Here is a 25,005-nt window from a genome sequence, read left to right as displayed (position 1 = left end):
GATAAAATATTTCAGTGGCTGAAATACCCTCTTAAAGAGAATTGTGTCAAACCACCCATTTACCGAATACAAACAGCATGATTCATCAACAGAAAACAAGGTAAAGAATGTCTGGACTACCATTTGTAATGAATTCAACTCATATTTAAAAATAAACATAAGGATGCTACAATGACTTCAGGTAAGATACTGTATTTATTGTTGGCCCACTTTTACAAATCAGTCATTTTTAAATGTTAGTTTTTTTGTGTAGCACAACACAGTGGGACGTAATTGTATTTGTGTGTCACGACTTCTTCCGAAGTCGGTCCCTCTCCTTGTTTGGGCGGCGTTCGGAGGTCGACGTCACCGGCTTTCTAGCCGCCTCCGATACATTTTTCATTTTCCATTTGTTCTGTCTTACACACCTGGCTTCACTCAACCACTTACTTGTTTATTATTTAACCATCTGTTCCACATGTTATGTTTGTGAGTGATTGTTTAATGCAATTTGGTCCGTCTTTGTGGGCTCATGATGATGCTTGGTGTATTTGTCTTTTTGAGTAAAATACGTTGATTACTCATATCTGCTGTCCTGCGCCTGACCCTCTACACCAACTACACACAGGACCCTTACAGAATCACTCACCCGAAGAATGGAGTCAGCAGGAGCAGACGCCCTCCCCGTTGCAGTGGAGGAGCGCATTCAGCAGCAACGTCTGGGCACCGCCATGGATCGCGTGCTGCAGACGATGGATTGTTGAGAGGTTTTCCAGCACCTCTACCAGCCCCACTACAGCAGGTCCCGCTGTCCACTCCTCCTTCACCCGGTACCAGCGGAATTCGACTCATACTCCCGAGGGAGTATGATGGGACGGCTGCCGGATGCCAGGGGTTTCTACTACAGCTGGAGCTCTACCTGGCGACCATCTACCCGGCTCCTTTGGTGCGTGAGAGCGTGTCCGTTCTCGTCTCCTGCCTCTCAGGCAAAGCCCTGGAGTGGGCCAACGCTGTATGGAGTGAGGGAGACGCGGCGTTGAACCATTACGCAGAGTTCAGCCGCCGCTTTCGGGCAGTGTTTGACCACCTGCCTGAGGCAGGGGACGAGGAGCGTGCACGATTTAGCCTTGGACTTCCGGACCCTGGCCGCCAGCGCAGGATGGAACGTCGGGGCCCTGATCGATCACTAACGGTGCAGTCTGCACGAGGACGTCCATCGTGAGTTGGCCTGCCGAGACACCACCCTCACATTGGACCAGCTGGTGGACCTGTCCATCCGGCTGGACAACCTGCTGACTGCCCGCGGACGTCCGGATCGGGGCCTGTCAGTTCCATCCACCAGCACCTTCGCTCCGACGCCCATGGAGCTGGGAGGTGCTGCACTTAGGGCGACCGGAGGAGGGGCCATTCTCTGCACCATCTGTGGCCGTAGAGGGCACACTGCTGGTCGGTGCTGGGGGAGTTCCTCAGGGAGTCGAGGCAGCAGGCAGGGCACTATCGTGTCACCCCAGTTGAGTATGCACCAGGCTCACCTAGAGCCCCCTGTTGCTCACGTGTATGTGTTTCTTTCATTTCCTGAGTTTCCCCGCATTCCCAGCATAAGGCGCTAGTAGATTCAGGAGCAGCTGGGAATTTTATTGACTATTCATTTGCCCATAGTTTAGGGATCCCCCTTGTTCCTGTGGATATGCCCTTCCCTGTGCACGCCCTAGATAGTCGACCATTAGGGTCAGGGCTGATTAGGGAATCCACCGCTCCATTAGACATAGTTACGTGGGAGGGTCACAAGGAGAGAATGAGTCTCTTCCTTATTGATTCTCCTGCGTTTCCCGTGGTGCTGGGCTTAACCTTGTTGGTCTGTCATGACCCCACTATTTCGTGGCAACAGAGGGCTCTCAAGGGGTGGTCACAAGAGTGTGTGGGGGTTTCCATCAGTACGACTACGGTGGAAAATCCAGACCAGGACTCCACCGTGCGCATTCCCTCAGAATATGCCGATTTGGCTCTCGCCTTCTGTAAGAAGAGGGTGACTAAATTAACACCTCATCGATGGGGGAGGGGAGTTGCAATAAATCTCCTGGTAGACGCAGCACTTCCCAGGAGTCATGTGTATCTTCTGTCACAGGAGGAGACGGTGGCTATGGAAACATATGTCTCCGAATCCCTGAGGCAGGGATACATTCGGCCCTTCACTTCAACTGCCTCCTCGAGTTTCTTTTTTGTGAAGAAGAAGGATGAAGGTCTGCGCCCGTGTATTGACTATCGAGGTATCAATCAGATCACTGTGAGGTACAGCTACCCACTGCCTCTCATAGCCAGTGTGACAGAGTCATTGCATGGGGCGCACTTCTTCACAAAATTGAATCTCAGGAGCACTTACAACCTGGTGCATATCCGGGAGGGGGACAAGTGGAAGAAGGCATTTAGTACCACCTCAGGGTACTATGAGTACCTCGTCATGACGTACGGATTGATGAATGCTCCATCAGTCTTCCAGGCCTTTGTTGATGAGATTTTACGGGACCTGCACGGGCAGGGTGTAGTGGTATAAATTGACGAGATTCTGATATACTCCACTACACGCGCCGAGCATGTGTCCCTGGTGTGTCGCAGGGTGTTGGTCGACTGTTGGAGCATGACCTGTACGTCAAGGCTGAGAAATGTCTGTTCGTCCAACAGTCCATCTTCTTCCTAGGGTACCACATTTCCACGTCAGGGGTGGAGATGGATAGGGACCGCATTTCAGCAATGTGTAATTGGCCAACTCCCATCACGGTAAAGGAGGTGAAGCGGTTTCTAGAGTTTTCCAATTACTACCAGGAATCTAAAGGTGCGGGAGGTTCCTCCGCCCCCTTTGGACATCGAAGGGGCCCTGACGTATTTGCTGTTCGAGCCATCCTGGACTGGAGGCGTTGGGCGAGGGGCCTTCAGTACCTCGTGGAGTGGGAGGGGTACGTTCTGGAGGAGAGATGCTGGGTGCCGGTGGAGGACGTCCGGGACCCTTCGATGCTGCGGGATTTCCACCATCTCCTTCCGGATCCCCCAGCGTCGTCTGGGTAACCCTCGATGTCAGTGTCGGCGCACTGTTTTGGTCCGATCCTTACTCCTCCTCAGACAAAGAGGAGGAAATCCGTTACACCTGGCCACATCTGCAGTCCTCATGCCTCCTGGGCATCTTTTGTTTGGGGGTTTTCAGAGTCAGTAGAAAGGCCTCTTTAGTGTCCTAACTTTTCATAACTGTGACCTTAATTGCCTACGATCTGTAAGCTGTTATTGTCTTAATGACCGTTCCACAGGTGCATGTTCATTAATTGTTTGGAAGTTATTTGGATTTTTACGAATTATCTTTTTTTATTCTTTTTATTTTTTTTCACCTTTATTTAACCAGGTATGCTAGATGAGAACAAGTTCTAATTTACAACTACGACCTGGCAAAGATAAAGCAAAGCAGTGCGACACAAACAACAACACAGTTACACATGGAATAAACAAACATACAGTCAATAACACAATAGAGAAAAAAAGTCTCTATACAGTGTGTGAAAATGAGGTAAGATAAGGGAGGTAAGGCAATAAATAGCCCATAGTGGGAAAATAATTACAATATAGCAATTAAACACTGGAGTGATAAATGTGCAGAAGATAAATGTGCAAGTAGAGATACTGGGGTGCAAAGGAGAAAATAATAAACAACAGTATGGGGATGAGGTAGTTGGATGAGCTATTTACAGATGGGCTATGTACAGGTACAGTGATCTGGGAGCTGCTCTGACAGCTGGTGCTTAAAAAGTTAGTGAGGGAGATATGGGTCTCCAGCTTCAGTGATTTTTGCAATTCGTTCCAGTCATTGGCAGCAGAGAACTGGAAGGAGGAATTGGCTTTGGGGGTGACCAGTGAAATGTAGCTGCTGGAGCACGTGCTACGGGTTTGTGCTGCTATGGTGACTAGTGAGCTGAGATAAGGCGGGGCTTTACCTAGCAAAGACTTATAGATGAAAGACAGGGTCCACTTATCTTTGAAAGACAGGGGTGAAAAAGGGTTGTTTCTTTTTTTTGCTTAGTTCAGAACATTCATAGACAAGAACAGCTCAAGGACAGATTTACATTAAAAAAATGTTTTAATCATATAGCCTACATATCAATATAAGCACACCTCAACTATCTAGGTCAAATAGGGAAGAGGCGTTGTAGTGTGAGGTCTTGCTTTATCTGGTTTTGAAACCAGGTTTTCTGTTCATTTAATAAATATGAAATTAAATGGTTCCATGCAATAATGGTGTAAGGTTCTGTAATTATTTTCTTAGTCGGTTTCTTTGTGTTCTTGAACGTAGCCCTGTCTTTATTTTTCGTTCGTTGATTTCGCCTGTGTTAGTTACTCACCTGCTCTCATCAGCTCCTTATTTAGCTCAGTTCATTCTGTTTGTGGTTTGTGAGGTATTGTTTGTTTTGACTCTACTACGCCTTTTCCTGGCTCGTTTGTGAGAACCAAATAGCCTTCAGTTCTAGTTTTGATTCACCTGCCTGTTTGCCTACCTGTGTATGACCATTGCTGCCTTTAACCATGATTCCTGCCTTCTGCGAAGGTGAAATAAACACCTGCCGCGCTCTGCACGTGAATCTACACCTTTTTCTCCCTGAGTATTAATTACAAATGGCTCTATAAAATACTGCACGTTTTCTTGAATTTGTTCTGGATTTGGGACTGTGAAAATACCCTCGGTAGCATGTCTGGTGGGGTAAATGTGTTTCAGAGCTGTGCGTACGTTGACTATGGAAAATATTTGGGATTTTCAACACATTCATGTTTCTTATAAAAAGAAGACATGATGCAGTCAGTCTCTCCTCAACTCTTAGCCAAGAGAGACAGGCATGTATAGTATTTACATCAGCCCTCTGATTAAAATGAAGAGCAAGATGCGCCGCTCTGTTCTGGGCCAGCTGTAGCTTAACAAGGTATTTCCTTGCCGCACTCAAACACACAACTGGACAATAATCAAGGTAAGACAACATTAGAGCCACAGGACTTGCTTTTTGTATGGTGTTAAAAAGCAGAGCATCTCTTTAGTTTGGACAGACCGCTCCCCATCTTTACAACTATTGAATCTATATGTTTTGACCATGACAGTTTCTAATCTAATTTAGTCTCAACTTGTTCAACAGCCACACCACACATTGCCATATTCAGTTGAGGTCTAGAACTGAGGGAAGGATTTGCACCAAATACAATGCTCTTAGTTTTAGAGATGTTCAGGACCAGTTTATTACTGCCCGCCCATTCCAAAATTCCAGTTTCCAAAAACTCTTTGTTAAGATGCGTATATGGACACAAATGCTTTGTTTAATGCCAGTGTCAGGACATTGGTAAAAATAAAAGAGTAGAGGGCCTAGAGAGCTACTGTGCGGTACACCACACTTTACATGTTTGACATTAGAGAAGCTTCCATTAAAGAAAACCATGAGTTATATTAGATGGCTCTGAATCCAAGAAATGGCAGAGGTTGAAAAGCCATAAAACATACTATACACTTTTTCAGCAACAGGTTATGGTCAATAAGATCAAAGGCTGCACTGAAATCTAATAGTACAGCTCCCACAATCTTCTTATCAATATCTTTCAACCATTTGTGTCAGTGCAATACATGTCAGGTTCCCTTCTCTATAAGCATGTTGATAGTCTCCATATACCAAAATTGCACTCCACTGCACCTCTGGTGTGAATATGAGCTTGATTGTACCGTTGTTGCTCAGGCCCTATTGCAGGAAGATAGGGGGTGAACAATAAGTTGGTCTGTGCAGACCACTGTCACCAAGTATGATTCCACTATGTTGTGTCCTTCAATCTGAGAATACAAGGAGGAGTTTTGGAGTTGCACCTTTAGGTTCACACATAGCATTGCAGACATTGTGGACTATTTTGCAAACTGTCGGTTCACTTGCACCACAGAAATCTCCTGTTTCACAATGGGAGGTTCCAGATGACAAAAACCTCAATGTCAGCAGCATTTCTTTGTATATATGGAAACAGTCACGAAAATTAATTTAATCAAAATCATTCAGTGGGTTGCTCCTGTCTATAACCGCCCTTCTGTCATGCCTTGGTGGTGCTCTTTGATCAATATCCATTAATCTGGGGCGGAAGGGTAGCCTAGTGGTTCGAGCGTTGGACTAGTTACCAAAAGTTTGCAAGTTCAAATCCCCGAGCTGACAAGGTACAAATCTGTCGTTCTGCACCTGAACAGGCAGTTAACCCACTGTTCCTAGGCTATCATTGAAAACAATAATTTTTTCTTAACTGATTTACCTAGTTAAATAAAGGTAAAAAAAAACCTGCCTTTGGCCAGGTTTAATTTAAACTTTCACTTAGATCTAGATTAATTCTAATCGTCCTTCCGGAAATCAAACTTTTCTAAATCTAGACTAGGGCAAGTCTAAGACTATTTTAAACCACGTCTGAGAAATTTAATTTCAGTCAGTCTAGTTTAAAAGTAAAATTTAGTCTCGGATTAGGCTTAATCTGTGTCCGCCGAAACCGCCCCATTGAGTTTGTTTTATGGTAGGATCAAGATGGTCAGATTTATATTTAGATACTGCATGTTGCAATGAATTCTGGAACATTTATTGTTTCATTAGCATCATGGCAAAATGAAAATTCTAGTAACCCATGTTGGTAATACGTGTTGCACAAAAACACAGGTGTATGTGACTGAACTCTTTGTTCTTCCTATCAGCAAAACAAGAGCTGTCAAGACATGGTAAGGGGATGAGCTATAGCCATAGGAATTTGAGGTCATGTAGCTACAGTACATAAGACTGTTCTTGGAACAGTCAATGGACAGGGCAGTTTCATGCCTTAAGTATTATTGGTCCTCATGGTGTTGACCCAAAGTCAATTGACTTCAGTTGAGCCTCGAGAGAAAGGGGGCATTGGGTGTAAGGGTAAAGTACAAACATGAAAAGTGTTCATTTGTGAGAGTGAGCAAGTTAGCATGGTGTAATGGTGTCGTGTTCATAAATCAAAGAGGGGATTTCCATGCATCTTGTACAAGCCAAACAGAGTTCCACCAGAGTATAGGATTACACAGTGAAATATATTTGAGAAAACAAAAATAATCTTCTTTCTACAAAACCCCAATCTGTCTTCATGAAACAAAAACAGGTATTTTCTCCTGATCGTATAAGAACAAACAACATTGTATATGTCCCAGTCCACTAACAGTTTAAGCCTATGGCCTATAACATGGAAAAGACCTGTAAGGGCTTACCAGAGAAGTACAGAGGATGTTACAGTAGCCTGATGTAGTTTGACCCGTAGATAGGACACCTGGTTCAAATCAAGTGGAAGCCTGAGGCCTGAGTAAGCACAATGTGTTTCCTATGCGTGTCTGTAAATGTTTAGACTGTGAATGTGGAACTAGAACAAGAAGTAGAAAATTGCGTTGGATTTTGTTACTCCTCAAAACAAACTCAGAGCGATTGTTATGAAAAAAAGTGTGAAAACGGTTAGAAAAGACAATTGATTCTTGAGGCATATTTGAGAACAAGCAAATACCCTCACCTTTTGTACTTGTGGAACAAACATTTGACAATTTGACCAATTATGGAGAGAGATAAAGATAGAGGGAGAAAAAGAGAGAGAGCAGACTACAGACGTGAGATCTAGAGGTGCTTCATGTTTGTTGTTCTTGTTAAAAGCATTACCTCATTGTCCAGCTGTGACTGAGTTGGCGAGAGCAGAATGAGAGAAAGTGGGAGCGAGTGAAAGAGCGAGCGAGCGAGAGAGAGCATTTACCCCTCTGTTACTCTATTCATATCTGAGCATGAAGCTTTTTGTTTGGGGAGGACGTTTTTACAGCTCCAGTTTACAACCCTCAGTCACTCTGACTCTGCCCAGCCCTTGACAGAAAGTGGTGACCTCACTCCTTTTTAATGAAACTTCCCCCCTCTCTTTCCCTTCCTATTTTTTCTTTTTTCTAAGAGAGCAGCAAGCCAGACACTTTCCCTTTTCACTCAGTTCTCTCTCTCTTCACTCAGCTCTCTCTATCGGTCTCTCTCTCCCTCTCTCTCACTATTGGCTTGGTGGTTGCTCAGAAGAGGCACTCCTCCCTCCTCGGCTTCTCACATTGGTTTCCCCTGACATGACACAGGCTCAGTTGATAACTTAGAAACAGACAGGAGGGGACGTCCTATTGTGTGTCCTGTACTTGTCTTCTCTCCATGAGGTGCAAGGAGGCGGGTGGCTTTTTGAGTGAGTTTTTCTCCTGACAATTTTTTGGGGAAAAGAGCATTGTTCATTCGAGGATTCGTCTTGTTTTTCCTCTCATTTTGAACTTCTGATACTGGACTTTGCAGTAGATGAGGTGAGATATCTGTATTGTTTTGTGATTCTTATCACAGTATGCCCATCTAGACTACACTGCAGAGCTATCAAAAACCATGTCTGAGGGTGTTGTCAAAAAAATCCAGCCCTTTACTATTGGGACCAGGCTGTCTGTCCCCTCTGAAGCCAAATGCCAGGAGATTGTGGATGTCTATCTGCCGAAATCTGCTGCTCCGAACAAGTTGGAGCTACAGAACAACCTACACGACCAAATGTCCCTTTACGTGGGCCAGTCCCAGGGGTGGCCTGAGACTGGGAACTCGGAACTCCCACAAGTGGCCGCCCAGGTCTACACTTCAACTCCAGAGGGACATCAGGATGAGAGAGTGGAGGAGGACAGGAATTCTGTGTCCCCCACTGCATCCTCTAGGTCCATCAGGAAGATTGCTATTTGCAGGAATGCCGAGACAGTCCCCGTCGTGTCCTTGTGTGACTCTGACCTGGCCACCTCAGTCAGTTCCACGTCGGAGACCATCCGAAGCAACAGTGTTCACCCAAAACCGCCATCCTTGAGAGTAGAGGACGACTTGGATAAGACGTCCAACTCTCGGTCTAAGGTAACCTTGGATTACAGTTGTTTTATTCTTGGTGTCTCACATGTTATTGAGTTAGGATAGGCTGCAAGCCAGCACCAACTAATTTACATTTCAAATCACTTGGTTCAAATCAACTGGCTTTATATGAAATAGAAATTGTGAATATCTCAGCCAGTGTTGTTATGGACGTTTGTTGTGTTTCTGTTGGCCATTCTCAAGCTTTCTGAAAGCAAATTAATTGAGTTGTTTACTTTAAAGAAAGTAAGTCCAGAGCCAAAAGGCAATAGGATAATTGGCAATTAAATCCATAACCACAAAACCCAGTGTTAGTAAAATGGTTTGTTTTTCTCCCTCATTTCACATACTATGTAATGCTCTCATTAAGTAATTGTTTGTCTTCACATACTAATAATTACTGAGTTTGCGTTACTGAGTAAGCTGAGTAACAACATCAATCTTTCAGTTTAATGCCTTCCACCCTGCAACACAAGACACTTTTTTTTCATCTGTTACCAAAAGCAACATGATATAAACACCATAATGTACATTGTTCCAGCATGAAACCTCCATGCACGCACGCACGCACGCACACACACACACACACACACACACACACACACACACACACACACACACACACACACACACACACACACACACACACACACACACACACACACACACACACACACACACACACACACACACACAATGTGTGCACTATTAACTCAGTGTTGCATTATCCACACTGTACTCTCGAGCAATGAGATCATCAGCAGGCTTTCATTAAGCAAGGTAAAAGGCCACGTTTCGGATGAACTGGTTATTTCCACAGAATAAACGTCTCCCAATTCCATAATTGAAGGGGTTGCGTGGTGAAAATAGCAATCAGGCACATTGAGTTGGTGGATATAATGATGCCAAACTGAAGTTGTACCTGTGATTAAGTGTTTCTCCAGATCCACAGCTGGCAAACGGGTTATTTCAAAATTTGCGGTTGCCTTTTGGAATTTAAGGGGATCCCGATTGGATTTAATAGTGACACTGAACAACAATTTGCGGAACAAGCATGCCAAAATAAGCTTACAGATAAAGAAGATAGTGTATTTAATATCACATACCATGTTAAGATGCATATTTTATGCACTCAGAAAGCATGACATACATTTGAAGTTAACAGGAAAATTAAGTTAAATATTTTTTTTTACAGATAACAGTCCCGTGGTTACAGTTTTCAATGCTGAGCATGCAACTAGCAAAATGACAGTGGGATGGGAAATGGAACAGGAACAGCAAAAAGAGGAGCAATTATTTTGAGATGAGATCATGGTTTTGGCTCTCTTTCGCTCTTCATCTCGGCCCTGTGTAGGTGGGCTGGCTGAGTCACACAAAGCCTGCATTCTCTCATCGCTGTATTTAGTATACACATTCCAATTTTTTCCCCAGGATTGAGTATAGCTCTGGGGGTCCGTCTTTGGGCATCTGTCTGTACATTTCTCTGTTTCTTATGACAATGTTTACATCTCTTGAAGTTTTCAACTTTTCAAGTACCCAAGACTACAGACACATTTTTTTTATAGCTTTGTGTATAGCCAAGCTATCCAAAGACTGCAGGGTATGTGCATTCAGTTTCGTGGTCTTTTGTAGCCTACCTGCGGCTTGAACTACCAAGGTACATGGAAATCTTGCAACATGGTGAAACCTGCGCAACAGTGCTTACAGTGATACGTTATTGTAAAACATTCTAAAAACTCATATTCAAGCTTATCAACGCATCATAATGCATTATAATTGCAAGTTTTAAGTAAACTGTGTATTTTACTGCAGAAAATAGAGTACATTACATTCCAGGAAAACAAACATCTGTCTAAGATGAAAACCAGGCAGGCCTAACAAGTTTCAGATTATTGTGGAGACTGTAGGGAACCAGCAGCAAGTTGCTCCATGATTTAGCTACACACAGCAATGATGTAAGAGGTCTCGGAAGATAATATGCATCATTCAACGTTTTGCATGAGGTCATCAGTACAGAATGCATCGGCATGGCAAAGAGAGAACGGAGACAGACAAGGAAAAGGTTCCACAAGCTTAAAGGTTATGAAACCACAAAGATGGAGTAGTGCTCTGCAGCTCGCAGAAAATTATTCATTGCAAAGTAGCATAAGTAAATTAAATGAAATGAATGTATCGCCTGTAGTGATTTCACAGCTATGGCAAAAAATACATTATTTTCAATTTTTTTATGTTACAAATACTGATAACCATCTGTATAACGCATGACCTTGCTCATAGTGCAGTAAAGCACTTGCGATAACCATTCAAAGCACATCACGGGTACTTTTAACAGCAGTTATAAATGAATAACAGCGACATTCCTAATACATTACACTACAACTCGTGGATCCCTATAACAGCCTATGTACTGCAAATAATTAAATGACCATACAGAAATCCTTTGTAACGCATTACACACAGGTGGCTGGTATATACACCAAACAAAAATATAAACGCAACATGCTACTATTTCTAAAATTTTACTGAGATGAAAAAAGTTCATATATGGAAGGAAAGTCAATTTAAATAAATTAGTTAGGCCCTGATCTATGGATTTCATATCGCTGGGAATACAGACATGCATCTGTTGGTCACAGATACCTTAAGAAAAATGGTAGGGGCGTGGATCAGAAAACCAGTCAGTATCTGGTGTGACCTCCATTTGCCTCGTGCAGCGTGACTCATCTCCTTTGCATACAGTTGATAAGGATGTTGATTGTGGCCTGTGGAATGTTGTCCCACTCCCCTTGAATGGCTGGGTGAAGTCGCTGGATATTGGCGGGAACTGGAACACGCTATCATACACATTAATCCAGAGCATCCCAAACATGTTCAATTTGTGATATGCCTGGTGAGTATGCAGGTCATGAAAGAACTGGGACATTTTCAGTTTCCATGAATTGTGTACAGATCCTTGCGACATGGGGCCATGCATTATCATTTTTACACCCCAGTATCTCTACTTGCACATCATCATCTGCACATCTATCTGCATTAATGCCTCTATGACCTATTTATTGCCTTACCTCCCTACTCTGCTACATTTGTACACACTGTACATAGATTTTTCTATTGTGTTATTGACTGTATGTTTGTTTATGTGTAACTCTGTGTTGTTGATTTTGTCGCACTGATTTGCTTTATCTTGGCCAGGTCACAGTTGTAAAAGATAACTTGTTCTCAACTGGCTTACCTGGTTAAAAATAGGTGAAATAAAAAATAAATAGACAAAATCATGCTGAAATATGAGGTGACGGCGGCAGATGAATGGCACAATATTTCTGGGATATTTTATTTCAGCTCATGAAACATGGGACCAACACTTTACATGTTGTGTTTATATTTTGTTTATATTTTGGTTCAGTGTGTGTGTGTATATATATATATTATATATATACACAGTTGAAGTCGGAAGTTTATATACACCTTAGCCAAATACATTTAAACTCAGTTTTTCACAATTCCTGACACTTAATCCTAGTTAAAACGTCCTGTCTTAGGTCAGGAAAATGTCGGAATTATAGTAGAGAAAATTATTTATTTCAGCTTTTATATCTTTCATCACATTCCCAGAGGGTCAGAAGTTTACATACACTCAATTAGTATTTGGTAGCATTGCCTTTAAATTGCTTAACTTGGGCCAAATGTTTCGGGTAGCCTTCCACAAGCTTCCCACAATAAGATGAATTTGGTGAATTTTGGCCCATTCCTCCTGACAGAGCTGGTGTAACTGAGTCAGGGTTGTAGGCCTCCTTGCTTGCGCACACTTTTTTAGTTCGGCCCACAAATTTTCTATAATATTTTTTTATTGCGGTTTAGGAGCAGTGGCTTCTTCCTTGCCGAGTAGCCTTTCAGGTTATGTCGATATAGGACTTGTTTTCCTGTGGATAAAGATACTTTTGTACCCGTTTCCTCCAGTATCTTCACAAGGTCCTTTGCTGTTGTTCTGGGATTGATTTGCACTTTTGGCATCAAAGTATGTTCATCTCTAGGAGACAGAACGCGTCTCCTTCCTGAGCGGTATGATGGCTGCGTGGTCCCATGGTGTGTATACTTGCGTGCTATTGTTTGTACAGATGAACGTGGTACCTTCAGGCATTTGGAAATTGCTCCCAAGGATGAACCAGAATTGTGGAGGTCTACAATTTATTTTCTGAGGTCTTGTCTGATTTCTTTTGATTTTCCCATGATTTTCCCATGATGTCAAGCAAACTGAGTTTTAAGGGAGGCCTTGAAATACATCAAAAGGTACACCTCCAAGTGACTCAAATTATGTCAATTAGCCTATCAGAATCTTCTAAAGCCATGACATCATGTTCTGGAATTTTCCAAGCTGTTAAAAGGCACAGTCAACTTAGTGTATGTAAACTTCTGACCCACTGGAATTGTAATACAGTGAATTATAAGTGAAATAATCTGTCTGTAAACAATTGCTGGAAAAATGACTTGTGTCATGCACAAAGTAGATGTCCTAACCGACTTGCCAAAACTATAGTTTGTTAACAAGGAATTTGTGGAGTGGTTGAAAAACGAGTTTAATGACTCCAACCTAAGTGTATGTAAACTTCCGACTTCAACTGTACATGCCCTCAAGTGTCAGAACCATGCATTGAGTATACAGGTTCACAGGTTCTTCCTTTATAATGACGTCTATAGGATGGACATCAGTACGAGACGCTTGACGTGGAGACCGACCACAAGGGAGAGAAGAGGAAGAGACTGCAACAGATAGAAGGCAACAAAGTCCCTTCCCGAGAAAACACCGTTAACCAAACGTAGGTCCCATTTTTGACTGAGCAAGACATATCAGTAACACCTTACTTTGATTTAAAAAATAAACAGTAAGAAACAACAGGCCCCTAAACTTTGATATATGCATGATAAATCATGGCCACTCGTGATTTATTATAGTTTTTTATTTCTCTATGACTAAATCAAATCACATTTTATTTGTTACATCCGCCGAGTACAACAGGGGTAGACCTTATAGTGAAACGCTTACTTTCAAGCCCTTAACCAACAATGCAGTTGTTGGTTAAGGGCTTGTAGAAAAAAAGTGTTAAGAAAGTATTTACTAAAATAAACCGAAGTGAAAAATTGAAAAATAACAAATAATTAAGGAGCAACAATAAAATAAAAGCAGCGAGGCTATATATAGGGGGTACCGGTACTGAGTCAATGTGCGGGGGCGCCAGTTAGTTGAGGTAATTCAGGTAATACGTACAGTACATGTAGGTAGAGGTAAAGTGACTATGCATGGATAATAAACAGACAGTACCAGCAGGATAAAAATGGGGGTGGGGGGGACAATAGTCTTGGTAGCCATTTGATTAGCTGTTCAGAAGTCTTATGGCTTGGAGGTAGAAGCTTTTAAGAATCCTTTTGGACCTAGACGTGGCACTCCGGTACCACTTGCCATGCGGTAGCAGAGAGGACAGTCTATGACTAGGGTGACTGGAGTCGTTGGCAATTTTTTGGCCTTCCTTTGACACCGCCTGGTATAGAGGTCCTGGATGGCAGGAAGCTTGGCCCCAGTGATGTACTGGGCAGCACGCACTACCCTCTGTGGTGCGTGTGGTTGGATGCCGAGCAATTGCCATACCAGGCGGTGATGCAACCATTCACGATGCTCTTAATGGTGCAGCTGTATAACTTCTAGAGGATCTGAGGACCCATGCCAGATAATTTCAGTCTCCTGAGGGGGAATATGCATTGTTGTGCCCTCTTCATGACTGTTTTGTTGTGTTGGTGATGTGGACACCAAGAAACTTGAAGCTCTCAACCTGCTCAACTACAGCCCCGGCGATGAGAATGGGGTCGTGCTTGGTCCTCTTTTTCCTGTAGTCCACAATCACCTCCTTTGTCTTGATCACGTTGAGGGAGAGGTTGTTATCCTGGCACCACACTGCCAGGTCTCTGACTTCCTCCCTATCGGCTGTCTCATTGTTGTCTGTGATCAGGCCTACAGCTGTTGTGTCGTCAGCAAACTTAATGATGGTGCTTGGGCATGGAGTCATGGGTGAACAGGGAGTACAGGAGGGGACTGAACATGCACCCCTGAGGGGCCCCCTGTGTTGATGATCAGCGTGGCAGATGTGTTGTTGCCTACCCTTACCACCTGGGGGTGGCCCATCAGGATGTTCATGATCCAGTTGCAGAGGGAGGTGTTTATTCCCAGGGTCCTTAGCTTAGTGATGAGCTTTGAGGACGCTATGGTGTTGAATGCTGAGCTATAGTCAATGAATAGCATTCTCACATAGGTGTTCCTTTTCTCCAGGTATGAAAGGGCAGTATGGAGTGCAATAGATATTGCATCATCTGTGGATCTGTTGGGGCGGTATGCAAATTGGAGTGGGTCTAGGGTTTCTGGGATAATGGTGTTGATGTGAGCCATGACCAGATTTTAAAGAACTTCATGGCTACAGACGTGAGTGCTACGGGTCGGTAGTCATTTAGGCAGGTTTCCTTGGTGTTCTTGGGTACAGGGGCTATGGTGGTCAGGGACAGTTTGAAAATGTCAGCAAAGACACTTGCCAGTTGGTCAGCGCATGCTCAGTGTACACATCTTGGTAATCCGTCCTGCGGTCTCGGAAGTGTTGACCTGTTTGAAGGTCTTACTCACATCGGCTGCGGAGAGTGTGATCATACAGTCGTCCGGAACTGCTGATGCTCTCATGCATGCTTCAGTGTTGCTTACCTCGAAGCGAGCATAGTGATTTAGCTTGTCTGGTAGGCTTGTGTTACTGGGCATCTCGCGGCTGTGCTTCCCTTTGTTGTCCATAGTGTGCAAGCCCTGCCACATCCGACGAGCGTTGGAGCTGGTGTAGTAAGATTCAATCTTAGTCTTACATTGACGCTTTGCCTGTTTTATGGTTCATCAGAGGGCATACCGGGATTTCTTATAAGCATCTAGGTTAAAGTCCCACATGTTGACTAGGCTACATATACTTTGTCCTTGGTGCTATGGATGTATATTTGTTATGGCTACCGTTAACATGTTGTTTTCCTAGCTACTACTATGTAACTACAGCTTTCCATGTAAAGGAACATTACTTGGTCTGACTTAAATTATTCTGCATCCATCTTGGATTTCAAGTCATATCTGGGAATTTGACCCCCATGGGATCCCATTGCCAAAGCACTGAACTAGATACTGTATCTCTTTGGTAGCTGCCTGAGGTTCCAGTCACTGTTAAGAAACTATCACCAAGACCTCAAACTGGCTCTGGACGTCTCCTCCTTCTACCAACAGGCTGACAACATCATCTGCACCATCAACAGGAAGGTAAAAAGGTAGAATAGGAATTTGCACAAGAGTCCTATTTTGCACCAGTGATCCTTTAAAGGTGCAACCTGCAATATTTACATGCCGTTAAATGTTTATTTAAATTGATTGCTTCTTGAAAAATATATGCGCCATGAGCTTAGTACAACTGTCCCCATCATAACCCCAATAAAGGGTCCCAAAGCTCTCCAAAGTATCATTGTTTTGTAATTACACGTTATTACACTTATTATCATAAGATTGACTCTATATTATTTTTGTGTTTGGTAGAGAAGCGTCCTGTCTGGATCAGATAACCAGGGGAGCTGCGGTCAGACAGAGATCTACAATATTGCCAGCCAAATCACGGTGAGTGGCACGTGGGGGAAAATGTAGCTCAAAATAATGAATACATTTATGGTGAAATGCAGTAACCCATCATTCCTACATCAGGGTTGTGTTCAATTCCATTTCAAGTGAAATACTAGTAATTTAAAAAAAAGTTATAATTGAAAATATAACCAACAAAAATATGAATTGAATGTCACTGTTTCACTGAATTTAAAAGAAATGCACTACAACTGTCTTGGCACATTACATTTACATTTACATTTAAGTCATTTAGCAGACGCTCTTATCCAGAGCGACTTACAAATTGGTGAATTCACCTTCTGACATCCAGTGGAACAGCCACTTTACAATAGTGCATCTAAATCATTAAGGGGGGGGGTGAGAAGGATTACTTATCCTAGGTATTCCTTGAAGAGGTGGGGTTTCAGGTGTCTCCGGAAGGTGGTGATTGACTTCCGACTTCAACTGTATATGACTGAATCAAATCAAATCAAACATTAAATGAAGTTTAATTTGATATAGATGATCACAGGAGACTTTTTGATATCATGAAAGCCAATCTGGAAAAGAAATCCGTAACATATCTATTGACATTACATCACTAGGGAATGACCAGTTCCTCATAGCATGTCAAGTCCACAGACAAACATCTCCCATACAGCCCATGGACATATACAGCCATGCGATAGGAGGTCTGGAGACTGGAGACATGGCATTAAATTACATGGAATTACAACTAGCCTACGTGACCAGACACACTCTGTTTAGGAATCCTTTTAAACCGACTACATGGTGGTAATTCGGTTACGAACCAAAGTAGGCCTCTTTGACGTGGCTTGAAAGCATACTTTGTGAGCATCTTTGAGATTGCTAGAAAGCATACATTGTGAGCATCTTTGAGATTGCTAGAAAGCATACTTTGTGAGCATCTTTGAGATTGCTAGAAAGCATACATTGTGAGCATCTTTGAGATTGCTAGAAAGCATACTTTGTGAGCATCTTTGAGATTTCTAGAAAGCATACTTTGTGAGCATCATTGAGATTGCTAGAAAGCATACATTTACATTACATTTAAGTCATTTAGCAGACGCTCTTATCCAGAGCGACTTACAAATTGGTGAATTCACCTTCTGACATCCAGTGGAACAGCCACTTTACAATAGTGCATCTAAATCATTAAGGGGGGGTGGTGAGAAGGATTACTTATCCTATCCTAGGTATTCCTTGAAGAGGTGGGGTTTCAGGTGTCTCCGGAAGGTGGTGATTGACTCCGCTGTCCTGGCGTCGTGAGGGAGTTTGTTCCACCATTGGGGGGCCAGAGCAGCGAACAGTTTTGACTGGGCTGAGCGGGAACTGTACTTCCTCAATGGTAGGGAGGCGAGCAGGCCAGAGGTGGATGAACGCAGTGCCCTTGCTTGGGTGTAGGGCCTGATCAGAGCCTGGAGGTACTGCGGTGCCGTTCCCCTCACAGCTCCGTAGGCAAGCACCATGGTCTTGTAGCGGATGCGAGCTTCAACTGGAAGCCAGTGGAGAGAGCGGAGGAGCGGGGTGACGTGAGAGAACTTGGGAAGGTTGAACACCAGACGGGCTGCGGCGTTCTGGATGAGTTGTAGGGGTTTAATGGCACAGGCAGGGAGCCCAGCCAACAGCGAGTTGCAGTAATCCAGACGGGAGATGACAAGTGCCTGGATTAGGACCTGCGCCGCTTCCTGTGTGAGGCAGGGTCGTACTCTGCGGATGTTGTAGAGCATGAACCTACAGGAACGGGCCACCGCCATGATGTTGGTTGAGAACGACAGGGTGTTGTCCAGGATCACGCCAAGGTTCTTAGCGCTCTGGGAGGAGGACACAATGGAGTTGTCAACCGTGATGGCGAGATCATGGAACGGGCAGTCCTTCCCCGGGAGGAAGAGCAGCTCCGTCTTGCCGAGGTTCAGCTTGAGGTGGTGATCCGTCATCCACACTGATATGTCTGCCAGACATGCAGAGATGCGATTCGCCACCTGGTCATCAGAAGGGGGAAAGGAGAAGATTAATTGTGTGTCGTCTGCATAGCAATGATAGGAGAGACCATGTGAGGTTATGACAGAGCCAAGTGACTTGGTGTATAGCGAGAATAGGAGAGGGCCTAGAACAGAGCCCTGGGGGACACCAGTGGTGAGAGCGCGTGGCGAGGAGACAGATTCTCGCCACGCCACCTGGTAGGAGCGACCTGTCAGGTAGGACGCAATCCAAGCGTGGGCCGCGCCGGAGATGCCCAACTCGGAGAGGGTGGAGAGGAGGATCTGATGGTTCACAGTATCGAAGGCAGCCGATAGGTCTAGAAGGATGAGAGCAGAGGAGAGAGAGTTAGCTTTAGCAGTGCGGAGCGCCTCCGTGATGCAGAGAAGAGCAGTCTCAGTTGAATGACTAGTCTTGAAACCTGACTGATTTGGATCAAGAAGGTCATTCTGAGAGAGATAGCGGGAGAGCTGGCCAAGGACGGCACGTTCAAGAGTTTTGGAGAGAAAAGAAAGAAGGGATACTGGTCTGTAGTTGTTGACATCGGAGGGATCGAGTGTAGGTTTCTTCAGAAGGGGTGCAACTCTCGCTCTCTTGAAGACGGAAGGGACGTAGCCAGCGGTCAGGGATGAGTTGATGAGCGAGGTGAGGTAAGGGAGAAGGTCCCCGGAAATGGTCTGGAGGAGAGAGGAGGGGATAGGGTCGAGCGGGCAGGTTGTTGGGCGGCCGGCCGTCACAAGAAGCGAGATTTCATCTGGAGAGAGAGGGAGAAAGAGGTCAGAGCACAGGGTAGGGCAGTGTGAGCAGAACCAGCGGTGTCGTTTGACTTAGCAAACGAGGATCGGATGTCGTCGACCTTCTTTTCAAAATGGTTGACGAAGTCATCTGCAGAGAGGGAGGAGGGGGGGGGGGGGGGGAGGATTCAGGAGGGAGGAGAAGGTGGCAAAGAGCTTCCTAGGGTTAGAGGCAGATGCTTGGAATTTAGAGTGGTAGAAAGTGGCTTTAGCAGCAGAGACAGAGGAGGAAAATGTAGAGAGGAGGGAGTGAAAGGATGCCAGGTCCGCAGGGAGGCGAGTTTTCCTCCATTTCCGCTCGGCTGCCCGGAGCTCTGTTCTGTGAGCTCGCAATGAGTCATCGAGCCACGGAGCGGGAGGGGAGGACCGAGCCGGCCTGGAGGATAGGGGACATAGAGAGTCAAAGGATGCAGAAAGGGAAGAGAGGAGGGTTGAGGAGGCAGAGTCAGGAGAAAGGTTGGAGAAGGTATGAGCAGAGGGAAGAGATGAAAGGATGGAAGAGGAAAGAGTAGCGGGGGGAGAGAGAGCGAAGGTTGGGACGGCGCGATACCATCCGAGTAGGGGCAGTGTGGGAAGTGTTGGATGAGAGCGAGAGGGAAAAGGATACAAGGTAGTGGTCGGAGACTTGGAGGGGAGTTGCAGTGAGGTTAGTGGAAGAACAGCATCTAGTAAAGATGAGGTCGAGCGTATTGCCTGCCTTGTGAGTAGGGGGGAAGGTGAGAGGGTGAGGTCAAAAGAGGAGAGGAGTGGAAAGAAGGAGGCAGAGAGGAATGAGTCAAAGGTAGACGTGGGGAGGTTAAAGTCGCCCAGGACTGTGAGAGGTGAGCCGTCCTCAGGAAAGGAGCTTATCAAGGCATCAAGCTCATTGATGAACTCTCCGAGGGAACCTGGAGGGCGATAAATGATAAGAATGTTAAGCTTGAAAGGGCTGGTAACTGTGACAGCATGGAATTCAAAGGAGGCGATAGATAGATGGGTAAGGGGAGAGAGAGAGAATGACCACTTGGGAGAGATGAGGATCCCGGTGCCACCACCCCGCTGACCAGAAGCTCTCGGGGTGTGCGAGAACACGTGGGCGGACGAAGAGAGAGCAGTAGGAGTAGCAGTGTTATCTGTGGTGATCCATGTTTCCGTCAGTGCCAGGAAGTCGAGGGACTGGAGGGAGGCATAGGCTGAGATGAACTCAGCCTTGTTGGCCGCAGATCGGCAGTTCCAGAGGCTACCGGAGACCAGGAACTCCACGTGGGTCGTGCGCGCTGGGACCACCAGATTAGGGTGGCCGCGGCCACGCGGTGTGGAGCGTTTGTATGGTCTGTGCAGAGAGGAGAGAACAGGGATAGATAGACACATAGTTAACAGGGTACAGAAGAGGCTACGCTAATGCAAAGGAGATTGGAATGACAAGTGGACTACACGTCTCGAATGTTCAGAAAGTTAAGCTTACGTAGCAAGAATCTTATTGACTAAAATGATTGAAATGAAACAGTACTGCTGGAGTAGGCTAGCTGGTAGTGGCTGCGATGTTGACACTACACTAATCAAGTCGTTCCGTCGAGTGTAATAGTTTCTACAGTGCTGCTATTCGGGGGCTAGCTGGCTAGCTAGCAAGGTTGATTGCGTTCCGTTACTTTAAAAGAACGACAATAGCTGGCTGGCTAACCTAGAAAATCGCTCTAGGCTACACAATTGTCTTAGATACAAAGACGGCTATGTAGCTAGCTAGCTACGATCAAACAAAACAAACCGTTGTACTGTAATAGTTACTACAGTGCTGCTATTCGGGGGCTAGCTGGCTAGCTACGTTAGAAGAACGACAATAGCTGGCCAGCTAACCTAGAAAATCGCTCTAGGCTACACAATTGTCTTAGATACAAAGACGGCTATGTAGCTGGCTAGCTACGATCAAACAAATCAAACCGTTGTACTGTAATGAAGTGAAATGAAAATGTGATACTACCTGTGGAACGACGCGGAATGTTGACCGGGTAGTTGGAGTTCAATTCGGTAGAGGTTGGCTAGCTGTTGGCTAGCTAGCTAGCAGCATTACCTACGTTAAGGACGACAAATAGCTGGCTAGCTAACCTCGGTAAATTAAGATAATCACTCTAAGTCTACACACTCTAAACTGCACAATTATCTTGGATACGAAGACAACTATGTAGCTAGCTGACACTACACTAATCGAGTCGTTCAGTTGAGTGTAATAGTTTCTACAGTGCTAGTGGACAGTGGATGTTAGCTAGCTGCTTAGCTAGCTGCTGGGCAGATACGTTAGGACGACGAAATACGATAATTATGCAATTGTCGTTGATACAAAGACGGCTATGTAGCTGGCTAAGAAGAAATTGCTAAGATTAGACAAATCAAACCGTTGTACTATAACGAAATGTAATGAAAAGTTATAAAAAGTTATACTACCTGTGGACCGAAGTGTAGATGCGGCCGCTCGCTCCAACCGGAACCGGAAGTACTGAGCACATGCTCAGTACTCAAGCCTTTTAAGTAGAGAGAAACACATAGAAACTATCATGACAGTGAAACATAACACCACCAGACTATTCCTTCCTAGACCTTCTCTGGATCTTTTTTGGGGTGTTTCCCCTTTAAGAAGCCTTCTATGATGTGATGTTATACTGTGAGACTTATATTTCCCTCACTAACTTTAAACATTAGCTATCTGAGCAGCTAACCGATCGCTGCAGCTGTACATAGCCCATCTGTAAATAGCCCACCCAATCTACTTACCTCATCCCCATATTGTTTTTATTTAATTTTCTGCTCTTTTGCACACCAGTATTTCTACTTGCACATAATCATCTGCTCATCTATCACTCCATTGTTAATTTGCTAAATTGTAATTACTCCGCTACTATTGCCTATTTATTGCCTTACCTCCTCACGCCATTTTCACACACATTTCCATGTGTAACTCTGTGTTGTTGTTTGTGTCGCACTGCTTTGCTTTATCTTGGCCAGGTCGCAGTTGTAAATGAGAACTTGTTCTCAACTAGCCTACCTGGTTAAATAAAGGTGAAATAAAATAAAAAATACTTCTGTGTTCCATCTAACCATAGCCTGCCATTTTAAAGAGCGTGGGTCGTTTTCCAAGACTTTAAATCAACACCAAATGAATTGTGTCACTTCCTTCCTTCCACTGCTCCCATCCCCTCCCTCGACCACGCTCTCTCCAGATGCTGAACGAGACTGTTTCACGCCTTTCGGACCTCCACCCTACCCTGGCTGCCAGAGTGACACGGAAGCAGGCTGAGGTGCAGGAGAGTTGGGGCCTTCTCCAGGAGGGTAGCGGGTAAATATGGGTCCCGAAAGCTCATATCGTTTCTTTGTCTATTCTCTAATGCAGCGTTTCCCAATATCGGTCCTGGGGACCCCAAGGTGTGCACGTTTCGGTTTCTGGCCTTACACTACACAGCTGATTAAAATTATCAAATGTTGATGATTAGTTGATTATTTGAATCAGCAGTGAAGTGATTGGGCAAAAAAACATGTGCACCCTTTGTTTGGGAAACCCTGCTCTAATGGCACCCTATTCCCTATATACTGTAGTTAATTACTTTTGACCAAGGCCCATTCGACTCTGGTCAAAAGTAGTGCTATATATTATGGCAATATTTGCTATAAATGTAAGATCAATGTTTACAACATTCACACATGGTTCCCGTTTGGTTGGAGAATTTATTTTTTTATTTTTTTATTTTACCTTTATTTAACGAGGCAAGTCAGTTAAGAACAAATTCTTATTTTCAATGACGGCCTAGGAACAGAATGCCAATTGTAACATCATAACTCCTGAAACACCTGATTTAACTGTGACAGGGCTGGCCGATGCCCTTCACATAAAAAAGGTTTTAATAAAAGAACTGGAACGGTTTATTCCAAATTTTTATATTTATTTTCAATGAATATATAAATAGAAAATGGTAAAAACATGGACTAAAAGATAAGCCCAAGAATAAAATAATAATCTTCACTGGTCTATCCTTGCTTACCTCTCTTCCCCACTGGCACTCTCACACAAACATTTAAACATCTGTAGCTCGTTATCTCATTTATTGGGAGGGGCCTACAATTACCTCTTTAGCCAATACCTATTCAGACACAAACACTCAATTACTACACACTTCACTGGTTCAGGTGAAATGGTGGAATGAGATCTCAACTATGGCATGATATGAGTAATGTATGTTGAGCAGGAATCTGGAATACAATTAACATAGAAATAAACACTCACAAATACTATTTCAATTAGGGGCAAGGTTCAAATTTTCAAATGAGGATGTGTTCGCATCACTCAACTCTATTGAAGACTGTGTATATTTCCCTCCTGAATCCACCGTCTGAGAACTAGGGTGCTTACCTGTAGCCTATTTTCAGTGGTGGAAAAAGTACTTGTCATACTTGAGTAAAAGTAAAGATGTCTTAATGGGAAATTACAAAGTAAAAGTGAAATACTACTTGAGTAAAACTCAAAGTATTTGGTTTTAAGTATCAAACGTAAATGTAATTGATAAAATATACTTATCTATCAAAAGTAAAAGTAAAAAAATAAATAATTTCAAATTCATTTATATTAAGCAAACCAGACAGCACAATTTAAATGTTTTATTTTATTTACTTACGGATAGCCAGGGGACAACTCCAACACTCAGACATAATTTACAAACAAAACATTTGTGTTTTGTGAGTTCGGCAGATCAAAGGCAGTAGAGACTACCAGGGATATTCCTGTCCAGCTAATCATTCAACATGTAACAAGCACTTTTGGGTGTCAGGGAAAATGTATGGAGTAAAAAGTTCATTATTTTCTTTAGGAATATAGTGAAGTTACCCAAAAATGTATTTTTAATGTTTACTTAAGTACTTTACTCCATTGCTATTTTTCCCTCCATAAAACCGTTTACATTTGGTAGTGCTGAATAAAGTCAATGGAGGTCACCAATAACTGAGTTAGCGTGCCATTGCTACAGTATAACGATACAAAACGGGCAGCCCTTTTGACCCAACCCACATGTCGACTCCGAACTTTTCAACATGTTGATAAACATCACTTAACAGTTTACGTCAAGATGAACTCATGGAAAATGCATTGCAGATGAAAAGGTTTGATGTTTACAATTGGATTAATGGGAAACATACTCGGTGAATAAGATGATGTATTGTTTTCCTACTAACACTCTTGTTGTGTAACTAACAAGACATTCTGGCATTAGAGCCAATGCCCTAATGGCAACTGAAGCCGACATTGAAATGATCCTTGCCCTAATAATCCATAGTCTGAGTTTCACTCCCAGCAAATGCAGTCCAGATAATCGCCATGGAATCAATTCGGGGGAATTCTCTTTGTATTATGCAATGCTCTAACTTTAAGCATGACGCGGATTTCGCAAGCCCCTGTGTAAAAGTGTTCTGTGTAGGAGCTGGAGCGACAAGTGTATGCCAAAATTAGATATGGATGAATATAGAGAAAGACATTTTGGGGGGAGATTATACTATACGATAAACCTGCTCCTAATTTCTTTAGCAGATGTGTGCAGAGTGCCTCATAAGTATGGTATGGCCTAGTAACCAGGGATACAAACGGATGTAGCTTATAAAGCTTATTGAACAGAAGTATACTGGTCAGTTACCATGT

General features: G+C 43.9%; 1 protein-coding gene across 4 annotated transcripts in view; it reads left to right on the top strand.

Annotated features, from left to right (window-relative positions):
* The first annotated feature begins 8,003 nt into the window (after positions 1-8,003).
* Positions 8,004-25,005, top strand: part of LOC135539421 (uncharacterized) — a 41,916-nt gene continuing 24,914 nt past the window's right edge. For all 4 annotated transcript variants that reach the window (XM_064965300.1, XM_064965299.1, XM_064965297.1 and 1 more), the window contains exons 1-5: positions 8,004-8,912; positions 13,602-13,720; positions 16,116-16,230; positions 16,501-16,578; positions 22,547-22,662. In XM_064965300.1, the coding sequence (XP_064821372.1) occupies positions 8,412-8,912; positions 13,602-13,720; positions 16,116-16,230; positions 16,501-16,578; positions 22,547-22,662 (929 nt within the window). In that variant the 5' untranslated portion in view covers positions 8,004-8,411. The remainder of the gene's footprint in view (positions 8,913-13,601; positions 13,721-16,115; positions 16,231-16,500; positions 16,579-22,546; positions 22,663-25,005) is intronic.

This window comes from Oncorhynchus masou, chromosome 5 (assembly GCF_036934945.1).
Source record: "Oncorhynchus masou masou isolate Uvic2021 chromosome 5, UVic_Omas_1.1, whole genome shotgun sequence".
Taxonomy (NCBI): Eukaryota; Metazoa; Chordata; class Actinopteri; order Salmoniformes; family Salmonidae; genus Oncorhynchus; species Oncorhynchus masou.
Note: the sequence above shows the minus strand (reverse complement) of the source record. Positions and strands in the feature narration are given on the sequence as shown.